Source organism: Bactrocera oleae, chromosome 5, assembly GCF_042242935.1.
Source record: "Bactrocera oleae isolate idBacOlea1 chromosome 5, idBacOlea1, whole genome shotgun sequence".
Lineage (NCBI taxonomy): Eukaryota > Metazoa > Arthropoda > Insecta > Diptera > Tephritidae > Bactrocera > Bactrocera oleae.
In genome coordinates this window covers 14,306,488-14,333,805 of record NC_091539.1, presented here as the reverse complement: position 1 = coordinate 14,333,805, position 27,318 = coordinate 14,306,488, and the positions used below count along the sequence as shown (strand labels likewise).

At 35.8% G+C, this 27,318-nt stretch overlaps 1 protein-coding gene across 7 annotated transcripts; it reads left to right on the top strand.

Moving 5' to 3' along the window:
* The first annotated feature begins 6,734 nt into the window (after positions 1-6,734).
* east (enhanced adult sensory threshold) lies at positions 6,735-23,328 on the top strand. Of its 7 annotated transcripts, none has more exons than XM_036371189.2 (9): positions 6,735-8,097; positions 8,158-8,300; positions 10,410-13,550; positions 13,607-14,251; positions 14,321-14,387; positions 14,872-15,111; positions 16,747-17,156; positions 17,726-17,892; positions 18,028-23,328. In XM_036371189.2, the coding sequence occupies exons 3-9, from the start codon at positions 10,590-10,592 to the stop codon at positions 20,798-20,800; spliced, it is 7,263 nt and encodes a 2,420-aa protein (XP_036227082.2). In that variant the 5' UTR covers positions 6,735-8,097; positions 8,158-8,300; positions 10,410-10,589; the 3' UTR covers positions 20,801-23,328. The 7 variants fall into 7 exon arrangements, with proteins under 7 accessions (XP_036227082.2, XP_036227079.2, XP_014095311.2 ...); XM_036371186.2 differs by having other exon boundaries at positions 14,321-14,447; XM_014239836.3 differs by lacking the exon at positions 8,158-8,300 and having other exon boundaries at positions 6,735-6,933; positions 14,321-14,447.
* Positions 23,329-27,318: the final 3,990 nt, after the last annotated feature.

Below are 27,318 nucleotides of genomic sequence, written 5' to 3'. Positions count from 1 at the left end.
TGTCAGCTTCACGAAAAAATAATAAGGAAGTTCTAGTTTCAAATAAAAAGTATAGGGCTTTGTATCTTGTCTGACATTTGTCGGACACAAATGTTGTTACTTGTTGCTGATATACGGCAATTAAATAAAATATTTCACAAAAAAAAATGTCGAATATATATGGCACAGAGAAATTTCTTAAAGTCATTTATTTTGATATTTTCATATTTGAAATTATTAATGTATTGTTTCAGGTCTTTTTATAAGTCAAGTTATAAGTAGGTGCTATACCTCCTCAGAAAATTATTTTGAATATAACCTCTAATAATGAGGTTTAGTTTCGATTCAAAATGATATTATTCTGTTTAATTTAATAAAAAAAAATTCATCAAAAAATATTCGTAACTGTCTACTTTTTGAAAACATCTTGATAGTCCTGTTATAAAAATTCCTTTTTAATATGAACTTTATTAAATTAAAATATTAAAATTAAAGACCAATTCTAAATACTAAAATATAATATAAACTTCATGACTTCCTAAAGCTTTAGGAAATTTTCAAACGGGGGGCAATATAACAACTTTTTTTTCATTTGAAAAGACTACAGTGGGTTTTAGGACTGATCTACGAATTACTTGAAGATTTTCGAGTATGTTCAGAAATTTAAAATACTTAAATACGCATAGGTCTTAATCAAGGTTACATATAATGCATTAAAAAAAAATTAAATTAACATTTGATACATTTTTTTCGATACTGTTAAAAACTACTAAAAGCGCGATAAATCAAGCACTAAAGACGCCAGGGACATTAAATTTTATCTCTGGGATGGTATGAGATGACCTTATAGGAACCATATAAATTTTTAGGAAAACTCATATCTTGGAATCTGCTTAACCGATTTCTACCAAATTCGGTACATAACATTCTTCTCATATTTCTATGTTATAGTGCGAAAATGGGCGAAATCGGATTACAACCACGCTTATTTTCCATATAACACCATTTTAAGTTCCATCTGATTCTTTCACTTTCCACTATGCAAATCAAGCAAAATATAATATATATAGAAATCTGAAACGAGTATACCGTTTGACTTTGCAAGAGTATAAAATGTTCCGATCTTAGCCCTTCCTTACTTGTTGAATTAAAAATTTCCCAGCCTTGGTACATTCACGTATGGAGATCTATTTTATTTTACCTGTCACGTACGTAATACCGTGATCAAGTTTAATACGGTTCTGAAAGTCCTACGGATCCTTGTACATTCCCCTACAACAAAAGTTAATATTTTTAAGATTAATCTCTTTGAGAACCTCAGCTTTGGTACATTCGCAGTTTATTACTAAATATAACAACGAGGCTATCAAAAATAACTTTAAAATGTGTATAAATATCAACCTCATAACTACTAACTAGCAGAATCTTTTTGGGTAAATTTTAAAGTTTTTCTAAAACTTATGTAAAAAAAATACAAAAACTTAAGTGAAGCTCGCTAACATATCAGTCAAAGGAATAAAAAAGCTCAATTAGAGGCTAATTATTTGTTCCACGAAATGGAAAATCACTATTTTTAACTTGCATTTTATAAATATTTAAAGACAACAGTTTACGTACATGGCTAAATAAATAATTAAATTTTGTGCTGTTTGCTTTTTCAAATTCTCGCTCGAGCCACTTAAGGACTGATATTTTGTCTAAAGTCAAGCATTATGAACTCGCGCTCGTTGTATTAGAGTTAATGGTTTAAATATTTATAGCATTATCTCAGCTATAGCTATAATGTCTTTGGCATATATGTATGTACAAATACATATGTATGTAAGAGCAAAAGCATATTTGCGTTGATGTTCTATGAAAGAAGCTTTCATGACTAATTGTTTAATATATTATACTATGTATGAAGATTTAATTTCCGTATAGGAGTTAAGTTGTAATGCTGACTCACATTTTTAACACTAAAGGCCCATTGGTTATATTTTTTATATTTTACAAATTTGTAATTCTATCCAATTAAGTCATTATTATTATCTGAGCTTGTACCAGTATAATAGTATAATACTATATAACATATGATAAATTGTTCGTGTGAGTAAAAGTACGTCCTGAGGTCGACGCGGTGGAGCGAATTGTCTGACTCTGTGTATTAGAAAATAGTCTGTAACTGGAAAGGATGAAGCACCGAAGTAAATTTTCGGAATATTCTCTTGGACTGGTATCTTATCTCATCTCCTTGTACTAATTCCATAACACTGGGAATTTTGTAAACTGTTAGTCCATTTTTTAGGCAAAGCTATTATTTATTTGGTGACATCTGAATTGCAAACCACATTGCACTTAGTCAAGCTCAAATTTCTTAACATACAAGTACATAGGTATAAGGCTGGAAATCTATTTTTCTACAGTAAAATGTATCCGATATTTTGGGTTAGACTCTATCCTTTTTAACGACGAAACCCGTTTCTCATAATTTTAGACTATAATAATTTTTAATTCTGAAGTCTGCGCATTTTAGTTTTTCCTTAATATCTAAATTTTAAACTGTTGCATCTAACCTAGTTACAAGAGGGTTGGAAACGCAATTGGGTAATGACCATACCAAAGCAATCATGTAACGAAATTCGAACTTCAATAAAAATAACGCAAACAAGTAAGAACGGGCTGACCGAACATTTCATACTCTTCCAACTTGCCAGGATCAAACCCGGGAAATAATTTCAGGTGTTGCCAAACTTTGTTTTAAAAATGTTGCGAAAGCATTCAACATTCATTGTTCGGCGAAATAGTTTCATTAAAATATTGTAACTCACACATTGGCTGATATACCTATGTGGTATACGATCAACTGGAAGTTCGAAAATCTTTCTATTAGGTATATGGGAATTTTTGATTCTATTCAACCAATTTTTAACACAAGGGATATTATTATCAAAGAAATATTTTCCCCGAATTTTAATAATATAGACCAGATTGACCAATATTTTCGGCAAAACGTCAGCCATTCGCATTGGGGTTCACATATTCGGTATAGATAGCATACTTCAAAGGCACTTTTTGTGTAAAGTTTTATCTGGATATATTCATTGGTGCTTGATTTGTGTACTGGAAAGTGAAAGAATCATATGGAATTTAAAATTGTGCTATATACGAAGTAGACGGGGTTGTGGTCCGATTGCGCCCATTTTGACAACGTAACATAGCACTTTCAGTATAATGATATGTGCTTAGATGCGGGGATATGTTCTTTTACCTAAATGTTAGCGGTGACACACCCAACGTTTAATTTTGACCCTGGCTCCTGTATAGGCCTCTTGTATCATCCTGGGTGTAAAATTGAGTATCTGGCGCATTTAGTTAACAATATATCGCACTTGATGTAGTTTTTAACAAAACTGATATATGGGGAGTGGTGGAGAGTATTTTCACACTGTTATAAGAGATGTCAAAAGTATTTTCCCTGCGCAAATTTGATATAGCCTGAATGGTTTGGGAGATATATATGTACATTAAACTTTTAGGAGGCGGGTCACGCCCACTTTTTAAAGAGTATGACCTCAGAGGTGCCCCTAAATAATGCGACTCGTTGTACTAATGTAGAGCTTTTTATTTTAGTTTGCGGTACGATTATGCCCACCAACAATACCAAACTTCTTATGGTGCCAAGGAACACGTGTACCAAGTTTTATGAAGATATCTTAATTTTTTCTCAAGTCTCGAACTCGTCCCGTTATCCTAATTATTTATATATACATATATATATATATTAGAATATATAACCCTATATATATCTCGATTAGTTTTTGATAAAAAAACAACCGCTAGGTGAACAAAACCTTTATATGCAATATGCATTACTCGAAGACAATTATGGAATGAATTACAATTAAATTTGGTATCTTATTAAATTATGTTATTGGTCATAGACCCACTTAGTTGCATTCCTATGTTTTACTCGTTTTTTGACAGAAGCTGCCTGCTGTTATCATGAAAAGATTCTCTCCGTATTTCAAAAATATATTTCACAGATGAATTGATAATCCTAGTTAGCTAGGCACTGAGGTCCATATTCGGTATCTGGCGGCTTTCCCAGTTAACATAACATAGAGTGTAACTTTGACAATATTTAGTATATGAAGTGGTACTAAAGGGGCTTCTTCTCAGCAAGTGTGGATAATTTAGCTTAAGCGGATGATATGTACAATACATTAAATCATTTAGAAGCGGGGCCAAGCCCACTATTAAACTCACACCTGTGTCGCTCGCTACTACGATCCACTGCACCAAATAACAGTATTTATCTTAATTTAATGATTATTTATGGCACTTTGTGGGTTTTCGTTTAATAGTGTTTTGTGGGTGTAACGGACGGTTACTCGGATTTCCACTCGTCTCGTCAGCTTGATCATTTTTATATATATATAACTCTATTTCGATTAGTTCTAGGTGTTATAAACAACCGCTAGGTGAACAAAACTATTATACTATGTAGCAACATCTTGAGGGAGTATAAACAACATATTCATAATTTGAATACATATTCACTTAGGTAATTATTATTATTATTTTTTTAAATTATATAGTGGGCTGAGAAGTTGGTACTGTTTCTATAGGTAGACACATGCGCGCGCATTAGTTTTGAAAACATGTCGCAAAAATTGTCTAATTTCTAGTTTTGTTGAGTAAATAAATTTGTATACTAACATTACATACATATATGCATCAGTAATATAGAAATTTATTATGTACTTTCAAGGTTAGGTCTGACTACAAAAAATGAGAATTCAATTACATGACGTCTCCACCCATAGAAACAATACAAACAACAAGTGTTAAATTAATAAATGTAGGGTAAAGTTAACGGGAAGGTGGAAATTCCGACATTTTTGCTGTAACTTTTCCACATTAGTAAAGACTTTCAGACTTGCTCTCGTACTATAATGAAGTCATAACCAATGTTCGGTTTTGGGTATATTCGACCAATTTATCTCGAGACATTCTTTCTGAACGAGCTTGAAGTGCATTCATCTTACACTTACCAAGTTTGTAGAACCTATACTCAAATGTTTTGACAAGCTTCAATATTCTCCAGACTTTCCCAGAGTGAATTGGCAGAGATCAAGGCAGCTCGTTGCCTTCAGCAAGGAAAGGTAATACAAAAGATCTTGATCAAGACACTTCAGCGATATACATACATATGTAGCCTGATTTAATATGTCTGCATAGTTTTTTTAGTCACACGAAACTCACAATCGATCGGAAATTAAACATTTACCACAACATTATAATCTAACTGATCATAGGTTATGATTCCACTTCAGGTCAACCATTTAACACAATACTATCAATTGGTTTTGTTTTGTTTTTGAGCACGTAAAGTTATTCGGTCCTGTATAATAGGAAGGAAAAGCGAAATCCCTGTGGGAGGGAAGTTCGCTAGATCTCTTTGCTAGCGCTTTTCTGCTGACTCTGGTTACAGAAATTTAGCTAACATTTGTTAAGCTGATGTTTGTTCAAAGACGAAGTGCGGCACCGAGATCCTTAACAGGGCTGTTATTAATTATTCTGTGCCAATTTCTTTCAAACAATCTTCATCGCCTCTTTTTGACTTTCAATTTATATAGGAGATCCTATTTAAATACTTATTCCATTATTATTGTGATCTTGTCAAGGCTAAGTTGCATACACCTTTATTTAGACACTTATACATTAATAGTGCATACATATATATGTAATTATGTAAACACGTAAATGACAGAATATGTTCGGCGCAACACCATCGCTTTTCAGCTTAAAATTACCAAAATCCTCCATTTTGTCGCAGAACGCAGTAACGAATACCACAAATAGAAAAAGAACGGTATTATGTGTCACAAATAACATGATGCATATTTATCACAATTTACGTAAATATAAATATGTGGGTATATGTACATATCTATGTACGTCGAGCTTATGTTTTTTCCAAAAACTAATATAATTTCAGTAATATAGTAAGTACTTATGTATTAATACATAGATTTCCGCACATATTCATTCATATGTACATAAGTATACGCAAATGCAAATACTTCTATGTAGTTACATGTATTATAAGTATATACAACAGATAAGTTATGTTTGACAAATCATACATTTCCACTTTCGCAATTTCATCTGTAAGTATATGCATACACATATACATACTATATATGTATGTACATGTATGTACATAGATATCATGCTTACACAAACCCACAACGCACACATTACCCCACCCGTGAACGACGTGAGCACCGGTAACATCATTAAAGGAGTTAATTTCGGTATACTTACGCAGAAGTACACCCGAAATGCAATTGCATTCACACCCAACGCCAATCGGCCATTTTCCTGTGATGCAGTGCTGCTTGTTGCTGCGTTCCGAATATACACATAACTACAAATATACGCATGTCTGCATTTGCTCCGTTCGACCACTAAAGACTGCGCTGCCAGCGTTGTCAACGTGCGCTGGCGTTAAAGTCTCGTTGTCGATGGTAACGAACGAACAGCTGGCTGTGTTTTCAAAGAGTAGAAAGAGAGCAATACGAAAATGAGAGAGTAGAAATGAGCATTTGTTCACAAAGCCAACAACAAACACACGCTGCAAGAGCAATCGGCGAGTGCTGTTGAGAGTGCAGTCGGTTGTGCTAGCGCAGATTTCGGCTATTGCTGCTTTGCTTTGCTGTGCCAAACGCTTGCCTTGTAGCGAGTGAGCGGTGTAGCAAGCGTTTAGTTTTATTTTCTACCCCCAACGATACAGTCATAGTAATCGTTATAGTCGTCGTCAATGTAGTCCTTCTGACTATGTCGCGCGAAGTAACAAAAACATTTTCTCAGTAAATAAATAAACAGAGATGAACAACAACATTGACTCTGACGGAGTTTAGAAGAACAATAAGTAACTGTCAGCAGCTAAGAAAAATCACATAAAATGTAAGGAAATAACCGCAAACCAAACAAATTTTAACTAAGTAAAGACAGGAAAAGTCAAACTCGACAACTTCGAACATACGAACGAACACGACATAGCGAAGTTAACTTGACCAAACGCGGTATTAAACGACGTCAACGACGCTTTTGTCGGCAGGAAAATTTCGCTGTCAGCTGTGACGACGACGCTGCCTACAATTACGGCTGATTTCTTTAATGGTGAATCGTATTGAATAGTTGGTTGATTTGGCGTCGACTTCAACGTCTCGATCTCACGTGCGGTTTGGTCTCTTGCTCTCAGCACGTTTGTCATTTTTTAATTCCGTTTCGGCGGCGCTCTTCGTTCGATGGTTCCGTTTTGTTTTTCACATTCTATTTGCTCAGTTTCCATGTCGTGTTCTCCGTCTACTGTTTGCCGTTCTCTCATTATATTCAAGTTTGTAAATTTATCTGTGTTTGCGGCAGTACAACGAGTATGCATTTGGTGTTATGTGCGTGTGTAGAAAGAGGTTGCGGAGAAAAATAAACTTCCAATACTCACAATCCGCTGATGAGAAAAAGATAAACGTCTTGTTTGTAATGTACAATGTACGACGAAACGCAGTGTGATAGGTTGGAAAGTGGAAAAGTTGAGTGAAAATTGGTAATTGAATTGCATTACTTTATGCGAAAAGTCAAAGAAGAAATTCGCACACCGCATTCGTGTGTTTCAAAGTGTTGTTCGGCTCGTGTGGCCTCGGCTTTCTGGTCGCGAGCTAGCGTTGCAAGAAAACAGCTAAAGCATTGGTGTGCGCGTTTGAATATTGTGCTGAGCGTTGTTATTCAGTGAATCTTGGATCGGTTGGTCATTTAATTTGAATGCAGTGTTGATTGAACAAAGTGTCAATCATGAAATATAAATAAAACTGCGCTTAACAATATAGAAAATGGGAGTTGAAGCTTACGTGAAGAGTGTGAAGTTTAATGTAAATGCGTGTGTATTTGTGTATGGTGCAAAATTTCACTAGGACAAAAGGAAAAGAAAATTGTCAAATGCATTTTTTAGAATAAAAGAGAGCGGAGGTTGGAAGAGTAGATCGAAACTGGTACGAAAATGGCGTACACAAAGCCGCGGCTGCCAACAAATGACAGTGGCAGCAGAGTTGGTTGCGGAGAAGAATATATGAAGTAACGTTCGTCAATTTCCGTTTTTCGTTTTTGCTATATTTCCTCTTCTCTGCTTTTCAGCTTTGTTTTTCTCTTTTGTTATGAGTGATTATACATTTTATTTAGTTTATGTTTTGAATGAACATGATAATGGCGGATGCTAAAACAAAATCGGCGATTGAAAATACGTACGTCGGCGAACAGATGCTGCTGCGTTAAGTAAAGTATGATGACAGCGACTACGCCGGCGATTATCGGAAGAAAATGGCGTTCTTACGCGCTAGCCTTTCATTTTTCACACCCGTTTACGCCTGTTACGTTTTTGTCTCATGTTGTTTTGTTTATATGCGTATGTAGTATATGGAGTAGTGTGTTTTGCATATGATTATAATAACTTACAAATTTATGTTTCCTAATATTTAAATGGTTACTTATTGTTTTCGGCAAAGGGAAGCGTTTACACGATTAAAGTTGTGCATTACTTTTATATTATTGATTAAGAGGGTAGATTTACAAAGTCTGTAGAGGCCATGTTTTCGGGATTTATTATCGAATTTTTTCAAAAATTATTTGATGGGAATAGAATTTATATACAATTTAAGTTTGTTTAACGTTTTGCAAAATGTCGTTACGTAAACTTTTACAACGGCTTTTATAAATATTTTGATCTAATATACTTGCACACTTCTAAACATATTTGAATTATAATTATTATATTTTTGTCACCTGTTGACACTAGGTTTCATTCGAATTAAAGAATAAGGTTAGTTGATTATAAAAGGTACATTTTATTAAACAATTAAATCAAAAACTTATTTCTAGACCATTAAATACTTTAGTAGTATCAACAGTCAAAAATTAATCCCACTACAAATGTATTATAGGAAGCTAATTCCAAAATAAAAAGTTCCAAATATTGGTAGAACGTCTACAATTTCGATACATTGTTATTTTCTACTCCTCATAAATGAGGTCAAAATAAAAATTAAGGTGTTAAACTTTTGCTAATACTGGTAGTTTTTTCATTTTTTTTTTTATATATACATAATATATAGTTTTTTTTTTATTGATTTGTTTATTATTTAAATGTTACTATATTTGTTGAAAAATATGTACATACATATGTATATACCACAAATATATAACAGGCCTTTGCCGGTTCAGACCTCAACATCCTTCCGGTTATATAGAACCTATTTTCGCGTATGTTATGAATCAGGAATTTTATAGAGAGAATGTATAACAAACCTGTTTATTCAAACCTTTTACTTTGTGAAAGAGTTTATTTATAAAGTGTGTAAACTTTTAATTGTATAGGCGGCGTATACGCAACATTATGTGTTACGATTAAAAAATATAATAATAAGAGAAGAAGCGTACACACTAACGCAAATACATAAATACACGCACGCAACGCCTTATGTATGTCGTTATGTTATGTTAACATCTTTGCATCCTTTGAAAAGTTCTTCTTTTCGTTAACATAGTTGGACCTATGTTAATTTTTTGTTCGTTGTCCGCAAGCCGGGACAGCAGAGAGAAAAGTTATCTTTCTAATAAGACTTTATGTGCGCACAAGTATGTGTATGTAAAAATATTGGAAGTGGTGTGAAAAATAGCAATCATGTTTAGTCTCCCACTTACCCCAATTTCTTTAAGATTGAGTATGTCAATATTTTTTTTTTTTTTATCCCTTGCGGTGGTTGATTTTTCTGACAATTTGTTTCGGTTTTGTGTTATGTTTTAAGTTCAACCTCAATACTCTTGACCAAGTTACCATTAGTAATATTGTTACGCACTTTTGATAATTTGTGTATTTGGGAAGCTTTTGTGATCTTGGAATGTTTGATTACATAGTAAGCATATATGTACGTATGTATATACTATTTGTTATTGTCATTTCTACTAAGATGTTTGGTCGCCAACAGATACACAATTTGATCTACAGCTTCGCCTTTGCCGCTGCGGAACCGATCAAATAGACCTACGTGATTCTTATTTCGTAACCGGTTTGCAGGAGCGTGCACACATGTGTATGTATGTTAGTGTCAAGATGCACTTGACGTATTTTCCCTTTGGACGCTTTTGCTTACAACTGTACATGGTTATAAACCTATACGCACAGGACTAACATTAACCAACTTGTTGAATGTTTTAGAAGTATGCGTGTTTGTGCTGAAGCTAGAAATCCTAGAAATCCGGTTAGAAAGTTTATATTAAAAAATGAAAGGGTTACTGAGTTAAACTTGTTTAACTGATAATTCTTCATTTTCATAATTATGAGGTCTTAAAATTTTAATCACAAACTTACCAAATTTCATATATCTTTATAGCTTTAAATCCAATGCGTAAATTGAACACCTATATCAAAGGAGTGAATTTCTGGGACGAGAGCCTTTTTCTCGCTCATTATCAAAAACTACAAGCATTAATAAATTGCATATATCAGCAGTGTTAAGCTAATATCGCGAATAATTTAGACTTTAACGAGACCTGGTCTCGAGGAAAATAAAATGTCGACACGCAAATCGGCGCCTGTAGCTGCAACAGCGCCTCAAACACCATCATCAACTACAAAATCGGATAATGGAACTCCGAAAGGGGCAGCAAACGCTACCCCAGCCACAGCCAACACAATCGCAAATTTAAAATCTGAAATGGGTTCGAACGCTTCCACTAACGCTTGTGATGATGTTGAAATAAACGAAGTATTGGATTCATCTCCCAACAAAGAAACTCCAAAAGCGGATATTAAACGCGCAAGTAGCGAGCCAAAGCGTATAACGAGAAATTCTCCCCTTTTTCTTATATCTCCAACACCATCTGGAGGTACAAGGAAAGAATCACGTAGTAACGAAGCTTGTGATTCTGAATTGACAAATAGTGAGAGCGAAGACGGTAGTGCTGTGCGGCGCTTAAATCAAATAAAAGGTCGCAAATCATTGAAAGAGTGCAGAGATACAAAATCAGGTACTGAAAAGGATAAAACGAAGGAAGCAAATACAGAAAATATTGAATCTGATAAGACATCTAAAGACACCAAAGGAGCAACAGATGATAAAAATATAGAAGACGGTGATGCGGAAGGCTCTGCCGCAAATACAAATGTAAGCGCTAATTCCGCTTCATCAACTACAACAGCAACAAATAGGACGACTAGAAAGTCATTTGCACAAGAATTGGCCGCAAATACAAGGGTAACACGCAACCGACCGACAAGCACACAACGTCCTGAAACACCTCCAGTTGCCACAACGTCGACCCGTCCGCGTCGTTCGACAGCCGGTAAAAAGAATTCATTTTCAACGAATGAGCCAGTGGCAAAGCGTATACGTGCCGATGAGGAAACAACAGGGGTGACAGATTCACACGGTGGCAAATCTATTAAAATCGAACCCAAAGATGATTCCGAAGTCACTGAAGATGAGTTGCCACCCCCGAGCATTTCGGTTAGCAGTAATAATGACGTCGACACAGTGAAAATTAAAACAGAGCCCATCGAAAGCGATGAATCCGCAACAGAGGCAAGCATCGCTGGCTCAAGCTCCAGTGTGACGCGCACTCGTAGTCGTTGGAGCGTGCGCAAACCTCAGCAAACTGGCCTGCAATGTTCTCCGAGCACACGTGCTACGCGGCACTCAAAGAACGCTTCGCCGTCGCCATCACCGACTACTTCAACAACCTCCAGCGCAAGTGGAAGCACAACAAACGAATCAAAGCGTAAACGTGGGAATGTTCAAACCAACGCATTGACTCGTAGTTCGTCTTTGACCTTATTAAAAACTGCAGCAACAACAGGTGGCCTAAATCCCGCTGCTACACCACTTCACGTACCTGACGAAGACTCAAAGGATAGTATGGCTTCATCGTCCATAGATGATATTTCAATAACAGATATAAAGGTGGAAAAGCTGACTCCCGATTTAGTTGACGAAATTCATCCAGACATTGAGATAGAAAAAAGACATGTAGACAATGCAAGTAGTGATGTTGTTTTGCCACTTACAGTTGAAACAGAGACGGAAACAAAAATTGAATCTAAGATTGCGAAAATATCGGTTAAAGATAGTGAAACCAAGGAAGTGGTAACAATTGAACAATCAACAACATCATTGGCGACTACCAGTAACACCTCAGCAGTAAATGAAGAGGTACACACTAAGGAAGCCTCCTTAAGTCCAGAAATGATCAGCGAAGGAGTGAGTGAAATTAGCGTTAAACAATTCTACAAAAAACCGAAATTTCTTGAAAATAATTTGGGAATCGAAGAAGATCCCAAATTGGGCGAAATTGTACAGAAGGTAAGCACAGGAAAGGAAAAGGAACAAACCGTTGTGGAAGACAAAGAAGAAGCAATTCATTTATTGAAAAATGATGGGACATTAGTATCATCCAAAAATAAGATCATGTCTGATGAGAGCGATGCAATATCTATAGAAAGTGATGAATTGAAAGAAGGCGACCTACGTATAGAAGACATTACTGATGACAAGAAAAATGCATTCACCGATGATGCTAATAGTGTGAGCACCGAAATTTTGTCGCCTCTGGTAATCGAGGAGGATGGTGAGGCGGAAGTTATAGACGATGATGTTGAAATAAAAGATTGTGCGGACTGTGAAATAAATGAAAATACAATTAATTCTGTAGAAAAAGATGCGAAAAAAGATCTTACAGACGTAAAACCGTCAAACGAAATAGATGTTGAAGATGATCTCACAATGGAAGAGAGTGAGACCATCTCGATGGATAACAATGCTTCAGTGCAGGAAGATGTAATGGAAGGTTTGCACGTTGATGAAGATATGGAAAATGACACACAACATTTGGAGAATAAAAGCGATTTGAGTGTCTTAGCTGACAAAGTTAAAGAGGTGAATGAAAAGACTAAAACTGAATGTGATAGTATACAAGCCAAGCTTAATGTTGAAAATGAAAATAAAACCGTTACAAAGGATGAATTCATTAAGGATGTAAAATTAAAGTGCTTAATTGAAGATGAAAGTGTTGACGCAAAATTCTCAACAGATAAACAAATCCAAATGGAGATCGATGGAGATGAATGTATAGATCTAGGAGAAGCTATGGATGCAGTTAATTCAGATGAAGAAGATGAAACAAAATTATGTATTGATATGCAGGAAGAAGAAAGTCCAACTGCAGATATGGAGATTATTGAAAATATAGAGGACGATGAGGTTGTTGCAAAAATTGATGCGGAACTGAAGAAGTACGAGGATTTGGAGAAGATCAGAATTCATGAAAAAATTGAAAACGTTGATTTGCTTACCACTGAAAAAGATAAAGTTTTGAAATGTGTTAAACTGTCAGCACCTGCAGTGGTAATTAAGTCGGGTTGGACACTTAAAGACGAAAAGGAAATTGCTAAAATAACTGAAATTCATGAAGATATGGACATCACACCGATTGTAGAGACGACAGTAATAGATTCTGCAGATAATTTCGAAATGAAGGTGTGTAATTATTATTATTTTATTCATATTATTTTACCTCTGCTTATTACTTTTAGGATTCTATAAACGCAAATCCTGCTAGTCAAGACACGCCAGCTTCTTCCACAACCAATTCACCTACTAAACCAACAACAGCTCTTAAGGAGGACGATTCTACATCCGTGAAATCAGGTCAGTCCACTGATGGCAGCTCCTGGGTTACACTTGAATTGGAAGAAACCTTACGTCAAAAAGAACAGCATTTGCAGAATTTAGGGCTCTTCACACACGAGGCCGCGGAAAAGCGTCGCCAAGAATTTATACAAAGTTCTGCCGCTGCTGAAGCTACACGTGCACAACAACAGAACTCGAGCGTCAATGGGAGTAAACGCAATGGTAAATCTGCGAATGCGGCGTTGACGCATGAATACACTGGCACGCTGAGAACCGTTATTAAAATAAATCGCAATACAAGTAGTGGAAGCCATACTTCGACCTCCGGCGGTAGTAACGGACGCAAAAGCAATGGTAATGGCGGTCAACATGGTTCGATATCGGGTGGCAGTTCTACATCTAAGGATGTATCGAATGGCAGCACAGTGCGTAGACAATCACTTAAAATTACATTCCAAAAGGGACGCGGACGTGGCCAAGGAAATACCGATCGCGCCGCCGATCAGCACAGCAATGGAGAGGACGCCTATTATACCATACAAAATGAGGTACTAATTGAAAGAAAATTATGTGAAATTGAGCAAGTCTATACCAAACATTTCTCTTTCTATTTCCAGAACGAAGGTGGGCTAAAAGCTGGCAACGCCGGTCCAACGGCGGACCATTCAAATGTTCAAACGCATGGTAGAAAATCATACAATCGATCTAACACTACTAGCCATTCTACAAATACCGCTACCATTGGTGTGTGTTTATAGATTAACCCTAATGCAAAAGGCTTTTGCCGTAGTTCAAATTAATTAAACCTAATCTAGTCTGTTTTGTTCCTATTTATACAAATATAAATTAGTCTTTATAATAATGTAGAAGTAGCAACTTACTTTTTGCTTTTAAAACTATGCATATATTATGTGTACATACAAGAAAAATTTAATAATTATATTTGGAAGTAGGTGTACTACCTCTCTCTTATGTTCAGTTAATTTCCTATCTATGGTATTTTACTTGCGCCTATTGTATATCTATAGATACATAAGTAATTTTTAATTGCACGCACACATTTTTCAACTTGAGCGTGTTTTGCAAAAGCTTGTTATATTAATTAGACTAACTGTATTAAAGTGCAAACATTTCCATATTAACATTATCCAACATTGTAATTAAATAGATTCCTCACATTCGGAAGGTTATGACAATGCCCATCACCATACCATTGCAAGTGTTTCACACAAAAAGGATGAAAAAGAAGAAATACTCATACCTGAAAAAGCATCGTCATTTAAATTTCATCCAGGTCGACTTTGTGATGACCAATGTTTCTACTGTAGCGGTAAATTTGGACTGTATGACACACCTTGCCATGTGGGCCAGATCAAATCAGCTGAACGGCAGCAGAAAATACTTGCAAGTAAGTTTCAACAAAAACAATAACAAGTAAGGAGGTTCTAAGTGCGGGTGTAACCGAACATTTTATACTCTCGCAACTTGTAAGGATCAAAGCCCGAGAAATAACATCAGGTGTTAGCACAATTTTATATTGAAGGAAGTACTGATCCGATTCAACCCATTTTTGACACAAAAACATACAATTATCGAGAGTTTCATTTATTTATTTTTTATTAGATGAATTTCAATTATATATCTTACACATTGACCGATATTTTCGGTAAGAAGTCAACTATAGGCACTGGTGTCCACATGCAGTACCTAGAGGCTTGAACTGTTTTGGTTCGATTTAGACAATTTTTGGTCACAAGGTGGCATACTTTAAACGCATTATTCACGCAAAGTTATACCCCGATATCATCATGGAATTTAAAATAGTGTTAAATGGGAAATAGGCGTGGTTGTAATCCGGTTTCGCCCATTTTCGCACTATAACATGAAATATGAGAAAATGTTATGTACTGCATTTGATTGAAATCGGTTAATCAGATCCCAAGATTTGGGGTTTCAACTAAAAGTGGGTGGTGCCACGCCCGCTGTGTAATTTTGAACGCGGTTCTTATAAAGTCATCTCATACCATCCCAGAGATAAAATTTAATGCCTCTGTCGTGTTTAGTGTTTGATTTATCGCGCTTTTAGTATTTAACCCTTTGAGTGGAAATGACGACCTTTTCTGTGCCAAATTCTGTGCGGGCAATGCCCGCCACATATTTAAATGCTTCAAAAGTTGAAGTAGTAAATTTATGAAACTTAAAAACAATTGTTATGATATTTATTCATTTTCTTTTGCTCTTTTTTGTCTTTAATAGTCTCCACTTCCAGTCTTTCTTTGAAATAAAATTGTAAGGCAAAGGGTTAACAGTACCGTTATATGGGGAGTGGGTAAGTTGTTGTTGTTGTAGCGGAAGATTTTTATCGAGTTGACAGTCCTTGGCCGGAAAAAATCCGGGTCCGTTCCGATTACGTAGACCCGACTGTTATGGGAATGGTGGGTGAGTGATTTCACCCATTTTCACACTGTCGATAGAGGTGCTAAAAACATTTGTTATCGGTGAATTTTGTTATTATAGTTATAGCAATTTAGGAGATATGCCGGGACCACCCCCACTTTTTAAACAAATTTTAAACTGCATATGCCCTTCCCTAATGTGATCCTGTGTACCAAATAACAGTATTGTATCTTACTGTGAAGCTTAGTTATGGCAATGTATTTGTTTTTGATTAATGGCGTTTTGTGGGCGTGGCAGTGGTCCGATTACGCCCATCTTCAACACCGTCTTACGGCACCAGGAAACATGTGTACCAAGTTTCATTAAGATATCTCAATATTTAATCAAGTTACAGCTTCCACAGACGGACGGACGGACGGACAGACAGTCACCCGGATTTAGCTCGTCTCTTCATTCTGATCATTTATATATGTATAACCCAATATCTAACTCGATTAGTTTTAGGTGATACAAACAACCGTTAGGCGAACAAAACTATTATACTATATGTTGCGAGAATATAAAAATTCTAAATAAATATTATCTTTTTCACTTTTAAACCGTTATTACATCACTCTTATATATATATATATATTTCGCCAAACAGATGAAGAGAAACTAACAGTAGACAGTTGCTTGTGTGACGCTTGCTTCCGTCATGTAGATAGACGTGCCAATGTTCCATCCTACAAGAAACGTATGTCTGTAACGGGACATGTTGATAGTGCTGGCTCTTCAACAGGCGCGGAAGGTATCGACAATGCTGCAATTGATGCCGAAGATGATCCCAGATCTCATAAATGTTTGATGCCAGACTGCGCCAACCCAGCTGCACATTCATTGCGCCGCAAATGCATACGGAAGAGTGTGAAAAAATTCTTACTCAACTTTGATATGCCGACCGGTTCGACTTGTGTATGGCTATGTCAAGCCCACTACGATACCGTCATTCAATGTTCGGGATGTGTATTGTGTAAACGTCGCTTGGGCAAAAATCATATGTATCACATAACGTCGGTAAGCTATATTCTATTAGAATAAAATTTATAATAATATTGAAACAAAATGTGGAAAATGCTTGGAAGTTGCCACGCCCTCTTTCCAGAACATTTCTCTGTACATTTTGAATTACGAACAAGAAGATGTCCATTTCCCACCACAATCGAGTCTTTATAACCGGATTTTTGTCCGGCCAAGAACGGTCAATTCGACATTATACTTCACAATTTCTTGTGGAATGTTTTCTACTGCAAGAACGACAAAAACAACAATAAATTCACATGTTGTTGGTGTTGTTGTTGTAACGGTTATCCAGTAATGTAATAAATTCACATCTTTAAGCAATGCTGCCAAGTCGAAAGTTTTTTAAGAATATAAATCCAATCCTTTCCGGTTAGATATACCTGGAGGTTATAGGAACGGTTCAAAATTAGTATATTCATATATATGTAGGTCTGGTAATACAATTCTAAATTGCAAGTTTAACATTTCATACATTAAAGCAAATATTTTTTAACACGAAAGCTTAAAAATAAGTTACACAGTGTTCTTAGTCAAACTATTTATTTTTATATATTTATTTACAGGACACAGATCGTCTGGAAAAAGCGCTATCTGAAATGGGTATTCCAGTACAATTGGGCATTGGCACGGCTGTCTGCAAATTATGCCGTTATTTTGCAAATTTGTTAATGAAACCACCAGATAGTACCAAATCACAAAAGGCAGAATTTGTCAAAAATTATCGTAAACGGTAAGTAACAAGATTATTAAAATGTATCCCAAAGCTTATGCGTGCAAGTGAGCAATAAATAGTACATTTATTTATTGTTTTAACCTCAAAAATGTTCGTGAAAGTTAATACAAATATTTCCTTTCTTCGTTTCAGACTTCTGCAATTTCACAATATTCATGATGGCAGCAATGATGCTTCAGAGGCGGATGATGAAGACGGCAATATTACCAATGTAACTATGAGTGATACAGAAAAATCAACATTAAGTAACAGCAAAGCGCCGCAGAAAGCGGATAAGACCGATACGACCATAACGCTTGAAGAGTCCCCCGTAAAGAATTTAGCCTCGCCAACTGACTCTAATGGATCTTCAATTGAATGCTTGGGCGAGGCAAACCATATGGAAATTAGTGTCGGTGAAAATAACGTCACTGTAAAACAGACACAGCAAAAGCATACACTGCATGCTAACGACATGCTAACAGACTATGATCCACCAACCACGTTATCGACCGATTCGAATTCTTCTAGCGCTCCAATGTCGCCAATAAACAGCTGCGCTTCTGGAAAACAGCAAATGTCTAAGCTCAAGGCGATCTTGCAAAGCAGCAGTGGCACCTCAAATGCATCAAAATCGTCGTCCACTGCCACAAACGCCGGAGCTGCGAGTGATATATCAAATGTTTTGCGTGCCAATCCCAACATTTCCATGCGTGAACTCTTTCCCGGCGAAGAGGATCTCGGGCTGCATTTCAAAGTGCCTTTTGGCAGTAGCGCAAGTCAGCGTACGCCAGAAGGGTGGACTCGTGTACAAACATTTTTGCAATATGACGAGGCAACTAGACGTTTGTGGGAGGAGCTACAAAAGCCTTATGGCAATCAAAGTTCGTTCTTACGTCATCTCATACTCTTGGAAAAGTACTATCGCAATGGCGATCTGGTGCTTTCGCCAAATGCTTCTTCCAATGCTAGTGTTTATACGCAGACGGTACGTCAGCGTCTCACATCATATGATCAAGGCCACTGCGGTGGTTTATTAAGCGCTAAACCCAGCCCGCCCACTAGCAAACGGAGCAGCACTGACATTCCCACAGTAGAAATTAATGAAGACGATGATGAACCGAAGCGCGGTGGTTCGAGTGAAAGTAAAGGCCCACAAATGGATGTGGATAATCTGTCACGGGAGACTCCAAATGCAATGCGTTCTAAACGCGCACGCAGTGATTCAGTAGACAAGCTAACTAAACAGCTAAGCTCCAATGCTGTAACAATAATAGCGCGTCCAAAACCTCAGTCACAATCATCTGGCGATCCTTCGCCACAGAAATCACTATTGAAGGAGAAATCGAACGACACTAGTGCAATGCCTTCGACTACGCTAACTGTCGTGAGTGGCAGTAGCACCAGTGGTGCAGTCAGTAGCGGCAGCAATAGCAGTTCCAGCAGTACATCGAGCAATAGTCGCAGTATTTTGAAAACCAATCTGCTTGGCATCAACAAAGCTGTTGAAATTTTGCCAATATCAGCGTCAAGCAGTGCTCAAAGCACCAATGCAGCAAATACGGCTGGCAAAGCTCATGGCAGCACTGAAACTAAGCAGCAAAAGATACTCGATTTAGCAAATAAGCTTTTGGACAATCGCAACGAGGCAGAGAAAACGAAAAATAGCACGGGCACATCTTTATTAACATCACCGCCTGAACTAGTAAGTTTACAACGGCGATCAGTCGGTGCTGCAGCTAGCAGCAGTGGCTCCACAAACACTACTAGCACCGCAGCAGCGCCCCCAACGAGCATTGCAACAGTGTCTTCACTCACAGCCAGTCTTATAAACAACAAGCGCACGCCGGCTACTGCAAAGGTTGGCGCCGGTGCTGCAACTGAAGGTGGCGCTACGTCGCATCGCGCACCACCTCCCAACGTGGTAATACTGCCCGATACCTTGACAGTGCGTGAACGTCAACAGCGCAGTTGGCGCCCGACTCTCATGCCTGTTGAGGAAAATTTGCATTTAATTGACAAAGGTGGCCCATTGTATCAGACCGCGGATGGTCGACGCCTACCAGCGCTGGTGCAGGTACTTTCCGGTGGCAAACCGTTCCTTATCTCTATATTCGACTACAACCGTATGTGCATTTTGAGGCGTGAGAAACTCTTACGCGATCAGATGTTGAAGACTGGCAAGAATCCGCATGATATCAAGCAACAACAACAACAGCAGCAGCAATCAACGAAAGTAACCACGACGCCGAATCTGCAAGGGGCAAACTTTAACAAGCATGCAGCCAAACAACAGCAACATCACCTGCAACAACAACAACATCAGCAGCAGCAGCAAGCAGCACAACAACAATTGATACAACTACAAATGATGCAAATGCAGAAACAACATGCGCTAAAAGCGCCCGGGCGCTATCCAACAATCGCTCCCAAACCCACCGCCACAGCTACACACAATGGCGGCAACGGCACACCCACTTCACACGCGACAGTCACCAACGTTAGCGTACCCAATTCAAATGCTAGCGTTTTCTCCTCACCCATGATGCCACTACTGACTAATGCCTTCTCAAATCCGAATTCCAATCCACTAGCAGTCGCTGCTGCCGCCGCAGCCGCCACAGCCAAGCTCAATAGCAATGCCTGGATTTGGAGTTTCCCCGAATCAACGCATATGCTTAACGGCAACATGGGGGGCGCACAAGGTGCACCCAAATTGCCGCAATTGCTGCACAAGGGCCCACAAATTGGTGGTAGCGGTGGCATCCCAGCAACAATGACATCGAAACAACAGCAACAACAACAGCAAATGCTGATTGACAATACATTGATGTCGAAAATACCTAAAACTCTCACTGTTATACCACAACACAAACTAATGGGCAACAGCGGCAACGCGACGACTAATATGAGCCACAAGGAGTGATGACAACTTAATTGTTACGCGAGTGTTAAAGGCAGAAGAGAACGTCGGCAGCGTCGACTTTTCGGCGCTTGGTTGAGTAGTTGAACATTGCAGTGAGGCGACAATCGCGTAAGTTAGCAGTTAAAATTTCAGCTGAAGAGTAGCTTACGGTTATACAGGGAGAGCGAACAATAAAAAATGCAAAAATACCAATTTTTTGCTAGTTAAGCTAAGCATTCTGCGCATTCTATGAAGCGGCTGTCTGTATTGTTAGTTGGCTGGTGTATTTTTTGTTTATCAAAAGTTAGTTTAATTAAGCTGAGGAGGCCATATCAATGAGTTGCAACAAGTAAAAGCTCGAAAGATTGAAATCATAACTACAAAAGCAGAGAAAAAATTGGTTAATCTGAGAATGTTTAAAATTAAATTTAACAAAAAAATTGCCTTAACTTAGTCAAACCAGCAATATTATGATAACCGCCTAAAACACCAACAACTACTACATAAAATATATGTCATATTAACGGTTTCTAATTTATTGTCATCATTAACAGCGCTTTATTACTAGTACTTACTTACTTCTCTAATATGAAATTAACATGCAAAATTGACAATCATCAATTATGAAGTAGCGCAGAGCTGGCCACGTTCACTGCATACAAGCACGAGTGCTATTCACCTTAGCTTAGCTCCACATTTTGATCAATTATCTGTCTGATATGGCCATCAACGGTGCGCCGATAATAATGTGTTTGCTTAGTGTGTAAATAAATATGAATATTATTGTTAAAACATACTGCATATAAAAGTAACTATATTTAAAACTGATAAACCATTGTTGAATACGTAGAGCTCAAAAAATTGCACCCGTTTTTAAGTAACGTTGTTCACAGTCACTAGACCTACGTTTGTTTGCTAGCTAACGCAACATGTTGCGTTGTGTTAAATCCTGCACTACTGTGCATATTAGACGATATTTTGCCGCAACACATGCATTTACATATGTTTGCGGTTATTTATCAGGGAGATTTTAATGTATAACAATGATTACATACATATTTCATTATCCAACTAACTGTAATCTTATCGCCAATGCGAAACAAAATTATTTACATGCCTAAACATAAGAACACTTTGCATTGCGCATATGAAATCATAAACCTACACATGTATAAAACAATTAAAACGTAATATTATGATAGTGATAGACCTATATTTATTAATAATATAATGCAGTTAACTTAAGTACATAAAAAAGTATATACATACATACATATATATTTTATTAGTGGCAAGCGAAAGCATCCCTTTTAGGCAATAATTACAACAAAACTTTAAAGTAGTAGTATGTAAAAGCAAAGCGTACATAACGCCTGTAATGAAATCTAACCTCAAAATTGCCCTTACAGAATTAAAACTTTAGACTAGTTAATAAATAAAAACAAAACAAAACAAAACTTTTATGAAAATGTTAAGGAAAACAGTGCCTAAAATACAGACAAAAATGCAACCGAAACAACAACAACAAAAAGAACAAAAGAAAAACAACTTGCAAAATTATGCAGGAATTAATGTTTAAATTTATCGTATAATACAATATACTTGTATTTATGTTCATAAACATTCAAAATGCTGGAAAGAAAATCAGTTAAGTTATGCAAGTGGTAATCGTTGAATAAAGTGATGCCAATGTGAAACGTAACTACGAGTTGTTTCAATACATTCATTTATTGAAATTTGATTATAAAAAAGATTGTTGTTTCTTATATACATACAAAAATATAAATATTATATTATATACATACATATATTCGTAACCATTCTGGAAAAATATTTAAAAAAACACTCATGAATATATTTACATAAACAATTTACTGTTACGCAGTGAAATGCATTGAATTTTACTGAAATTGAGAAGTGAATTACATACGCACTTGCAAATAATATACTTTAATTGTATACTCTGTTTATTTGTTAATAAGTTTAAGCTAGACTACCACATACCTATTTACAATACATATTCACATACATATGCATGCGTACATATTTATATGTATGTATATGTGTGTGCACATCTTAGTCATAAGTTCCATAATAAATTATTTAATTTTACTTTGTTTAGTTTAATCATGTAATATTCATATAATTACTCATATTTCAAATATTAAAAAATATTTTAACAACGGCAGAAACTATTTACGTTAACTACAAGTAACGCTAACAACGTTTAGAAAGCATTAACTTCGTACTGGAATGTAAAATACTATATAAGTTTCCTATAGAAATTGTTTTTTCTGCTGCATACATTTACTATTTAATAAAATTCAGGCATAAGTACATATTTACATATATGTATGTCAGTGTGTATACGTGTTGCTAAATGTAAGCACTCACGATTTTACGCATGCCACAGTCTATTATGGAATGACTTTATGCCCTTAGTATAGTTATGATTTTAAAGAAATTTCGTTTCCATATGCTTTTACTTAAGTTTGAAAGGCAATCACATACATATATCCTGGAAATGTAATAAAATAATATCAAATATACATATATGAACTCCTTATTTCTCCAAAAAAAAATTGCTATGTGTTTTATTATTTTGGGCAGTCCTAGCAATATCATCTTCAGATCGTAGGTATTTAGGGGAATTCTCTTGCTTTTGCAAAACCATTGCACGGTGTACGGATTGCGAAGTTTTCCAATCTATGTAATGGCTGTAAAATATGCTACAGCAAAACCCATGTTATTTTTCCAGCAATGGGGCGTAATTGTCACACTTTTTACATACTTTTACACGCATACAATTCACTGGTATATCTGTTTTTGCAATTTGTTCTCGTCCTCTCGCATATTTTGATATAGGATTTTTGCATTCTTTGTAATTTTGCAAAAGCAAAAGAATCCCCCATTTATGTTTCAAAAAGCGTTCACTGATCGTGAGATCGTAGCAAACTCCATTCCCACTCAATGGACTCGAATTTCTATTTGGTCAAGCAGCGTAAACTCGACTGCATTTCGAGAAATTATTATCTTTTTCTGTCATTACAACAACAATAAAAATCGTTGAAGCCTGATCTCAACCGAGTCCATTAATCTTTGTTGACAACAATGCCGTTGAAAATATGAAAACGTGTCCTCATATCGATTTAACATTGATATAACTAACGATTTCAAAACTCTTGTAGATATATGAATCCCTTTACGCCTCACTAAAAAAGTAATATATATAAAAAAATATTTTTAGACCTACAGTCTCTAAACTCCTGATATGTAAATCAAACATAATTAACTTTTCTAATAATACAATAATAAATCCATTTATAGCTTGAGGGGATAAACATGCGAAGTCAAGTTCCGCTCTTTTTTATATTGCTCTAGATATTATACATACATATGTTCTTTTTATACTTTTACGTATTGTGTCTGTATATTGTTTATGTCACCGTTAAGCTATAAGCATCTATTTAAACTATCAGTAGAAACATAAATAACTTCCAATAGTATTTATTTGACATTTATTCATTATTCATATCATTTGATTAAATATGCGATAGGTACATACAAACAAGTACGCAAAAACAAATGTTACTCATACGCCCTGTAGAGCTGTGAAATACTCTCGTACATACACACCTGCGGCCACGCACCCAGCAACTTACAGTTTAAAATTTTCAAGTGTAACGCATATTTGGCAACATTTTATAATGGTACTTTTTGCGGTATCGAATTTTTTTATTTAGAAATTAGTAAGTGACATGTTAGTCTACACATTCAGTTGTAAACTAAATCATTTGAAAGTTAGTGAGGCTTACAAAATGAGCTCGAATTATATAAGAGACTGACACGCGATGAAAAATGTATTACTTTTTTAATTTAATTTACCTTATACTATAATTAAAATTAATGTTGTCTTTTATTTATTTAAATTGCTGTACAAAGTTTAGTCGTATTATTAGTTAAAAAAACGTGAACGCTTTTGTATAAGCAAAGGTAAGCTATATTGTGTTTTATTCATTAAACGAAATAAATTAAAGTTTATAAATATTAATTTCACATTAACATTTAAATAAAATTTGAGAAAAGTTCCGAAAGAACGAAAAAGTGCGAAAATTTTTTTTAGAATATATAGGTAAGTTCTGCGTGGCCACAGTTGTACAAACGTTTGTGTTTTTTAAGTTTAGACAGTTGAGAAACATGTTTTTTTTTGTTCTAAGTATACGATTATTTTTTATACTATTTATTATTTGTTTATATTCATGATAATATTTTGGAAAAAAACATAAATATGAAATAAACATAATAAACTTCTTAAAATGATTTCACAAAGTATTTCTGAATTTATATTATTACTAGTACGAATAGATCCGGCCACGAGTTGCTGTGGCACATTAAATACTATCATTATAAAATATTGAATACAGTGAAGATTTTATTTACCAGTAAAGGTGAAAACATTATTGCCGGTATAAGGATCCAAGGCATTGTACTTAAGGCTTCATTTTAAAAATGATTGATACAAATATTTGCCAACTGAAAAATGTAAGTTGAAAAGCAAACAAATGAAAAATATACGAAACAATTTCAAATAATAAAAAAATCATCAACAAAAATAAATTTATTAACGCACACGAAACTTTAAGTGTCATCAAATCATTTATACTTATTTATATAATATATATATATCAAAAAACAACTGTTTAACTGGTGCAGGGTTGTAAAATTTTTGAAATGGAATGAACATATTCTAATAAAGAAGTGTTTAAGAATTTGAGGTGTTGTATAGCTATTAAAACTTCAAAAACTAATCTGACGAAAATCTACTACGACGATGGTGGTCCGGTTAAAGCGAATTTATTTATAATACATCTGGCGTGAAGTTTTACTAGCTCTTACTAGGTGCTCAAATTCCTACATTAGTAAGATTAATTGAAAGTTTTTAAGTCTAAGTCCGGAAAAATCAATAGCAGTTTTCTACGTTCTCCCAGACTTCTTGATTAATAACACAATAAGGTAACGTAGCGTGCAACTAATTTTTGAAAAGTGTCAGAAGCTGGTCGAAAAAATCCACACTAAATAGTCATCAGCAATTTTTGATGTTTATTGCGGTAACGTTTTTGCGGACCTTAAAGATGAATAACCAAAACGCTGAAATATTTTTTTACGATTAATTAAATTTCTAGTAGCTTTAAGATCATCAAAATTAAGAAGTCTACATACAACGATATCTATAATTATGTCTATATAAACACTGTATACCGTCAATTATATTGAGAATTTTACTGAAGCGGTTTAACTTGATAGTGCTGACTTTCCTTTAAGGTATATGTATAGCAAGCCCGGTTTGACTCTTGACAGCCCGAATATAAGATATTCATATAGCATTAGCGATAATTGCCGAAAGAACGATCAGACTGACGTGACATCATCAATTTACCTCTTCACTATAAACAATTTGAATAAAAAATGTCCATTTCTGTAGATAATACGTTCGTTTTTATTGAACCATAAACTGACAACCCATCAAAATGAAATGTCAAATAATGTCGCTTCCCACATCGATGGAGAGACGAAGTACCTGTATTCCCAATCTTAGATAATCAAATGAATGTTCTATTGCACGGTTCTGAAAACGTTCGAAAGCAAGTCTCGCGTTTGCTGAGAATCATTTCAAATTCAAAATTTGATGATCATTTAATTTTTTTAATTTCGATGTTGGAATTAATATTGAAAATTTTATTTTTAAACCCAAAATGAGAATTAAAAATTGCATCTAAATCATTTGTATGCGTAAGTTTGTCGACCAGTGCTCTACTAGAGTATTAAAGATAATGGCTCTTATTTTTAAACTCTGGCAATCTGTTGCTACAGAGTACAAGATGCGTTCCAAAGTAAACAGGACTTTTAAAAAAAAGACAGAACAAATAGTTTTATCGGTAAAATCAATTAATTTTATTCAAAATAGTCTCTTTCTGCTTTAGTACAGCTTTTTGCACGGTTCAAAAGCATGCCGAACGATTGTTTTAGCTCGTTGCCCGGTATGGCCGCTAGTATGCCGGTGCAAGCCTTTTAAATGGCCTCCACGTCTGAAGTCGCACGGTGCCATATCTGGTGAATACGGGGAGTGGTTGATTGTTAAAATGTGATTTTTGGTCAAATAATCGGCCACAATCGTCGATCGATGACACGGCGCATTATCATGCAACAAACGCCAACTTCTATCTTCGCGATATTCGGGCCGAACACGTCGAATACGGCGCACCAAACGCTTCAAAACTCCAAGGTAGAATACCGCATCAACGTTTTGGCCGGGTGGATCAAATTCTTTCTGGACAATACCCTTGGAAACATAAAAACAAATCAGCATTGTCTTCACTTTTGACTTCTCCAGGCGCGATTTTTTGGGTTTCGGCTTATTTCTCATTTATGTCCTCACGACCAATTTGAAAACGTTGAAACCACTCGTGCACTCTGCTACGGGATAGGCAATCATCGCCATAAACTCGTTTCATCAATTGAAACGTTTCGGTAAAAGTTTT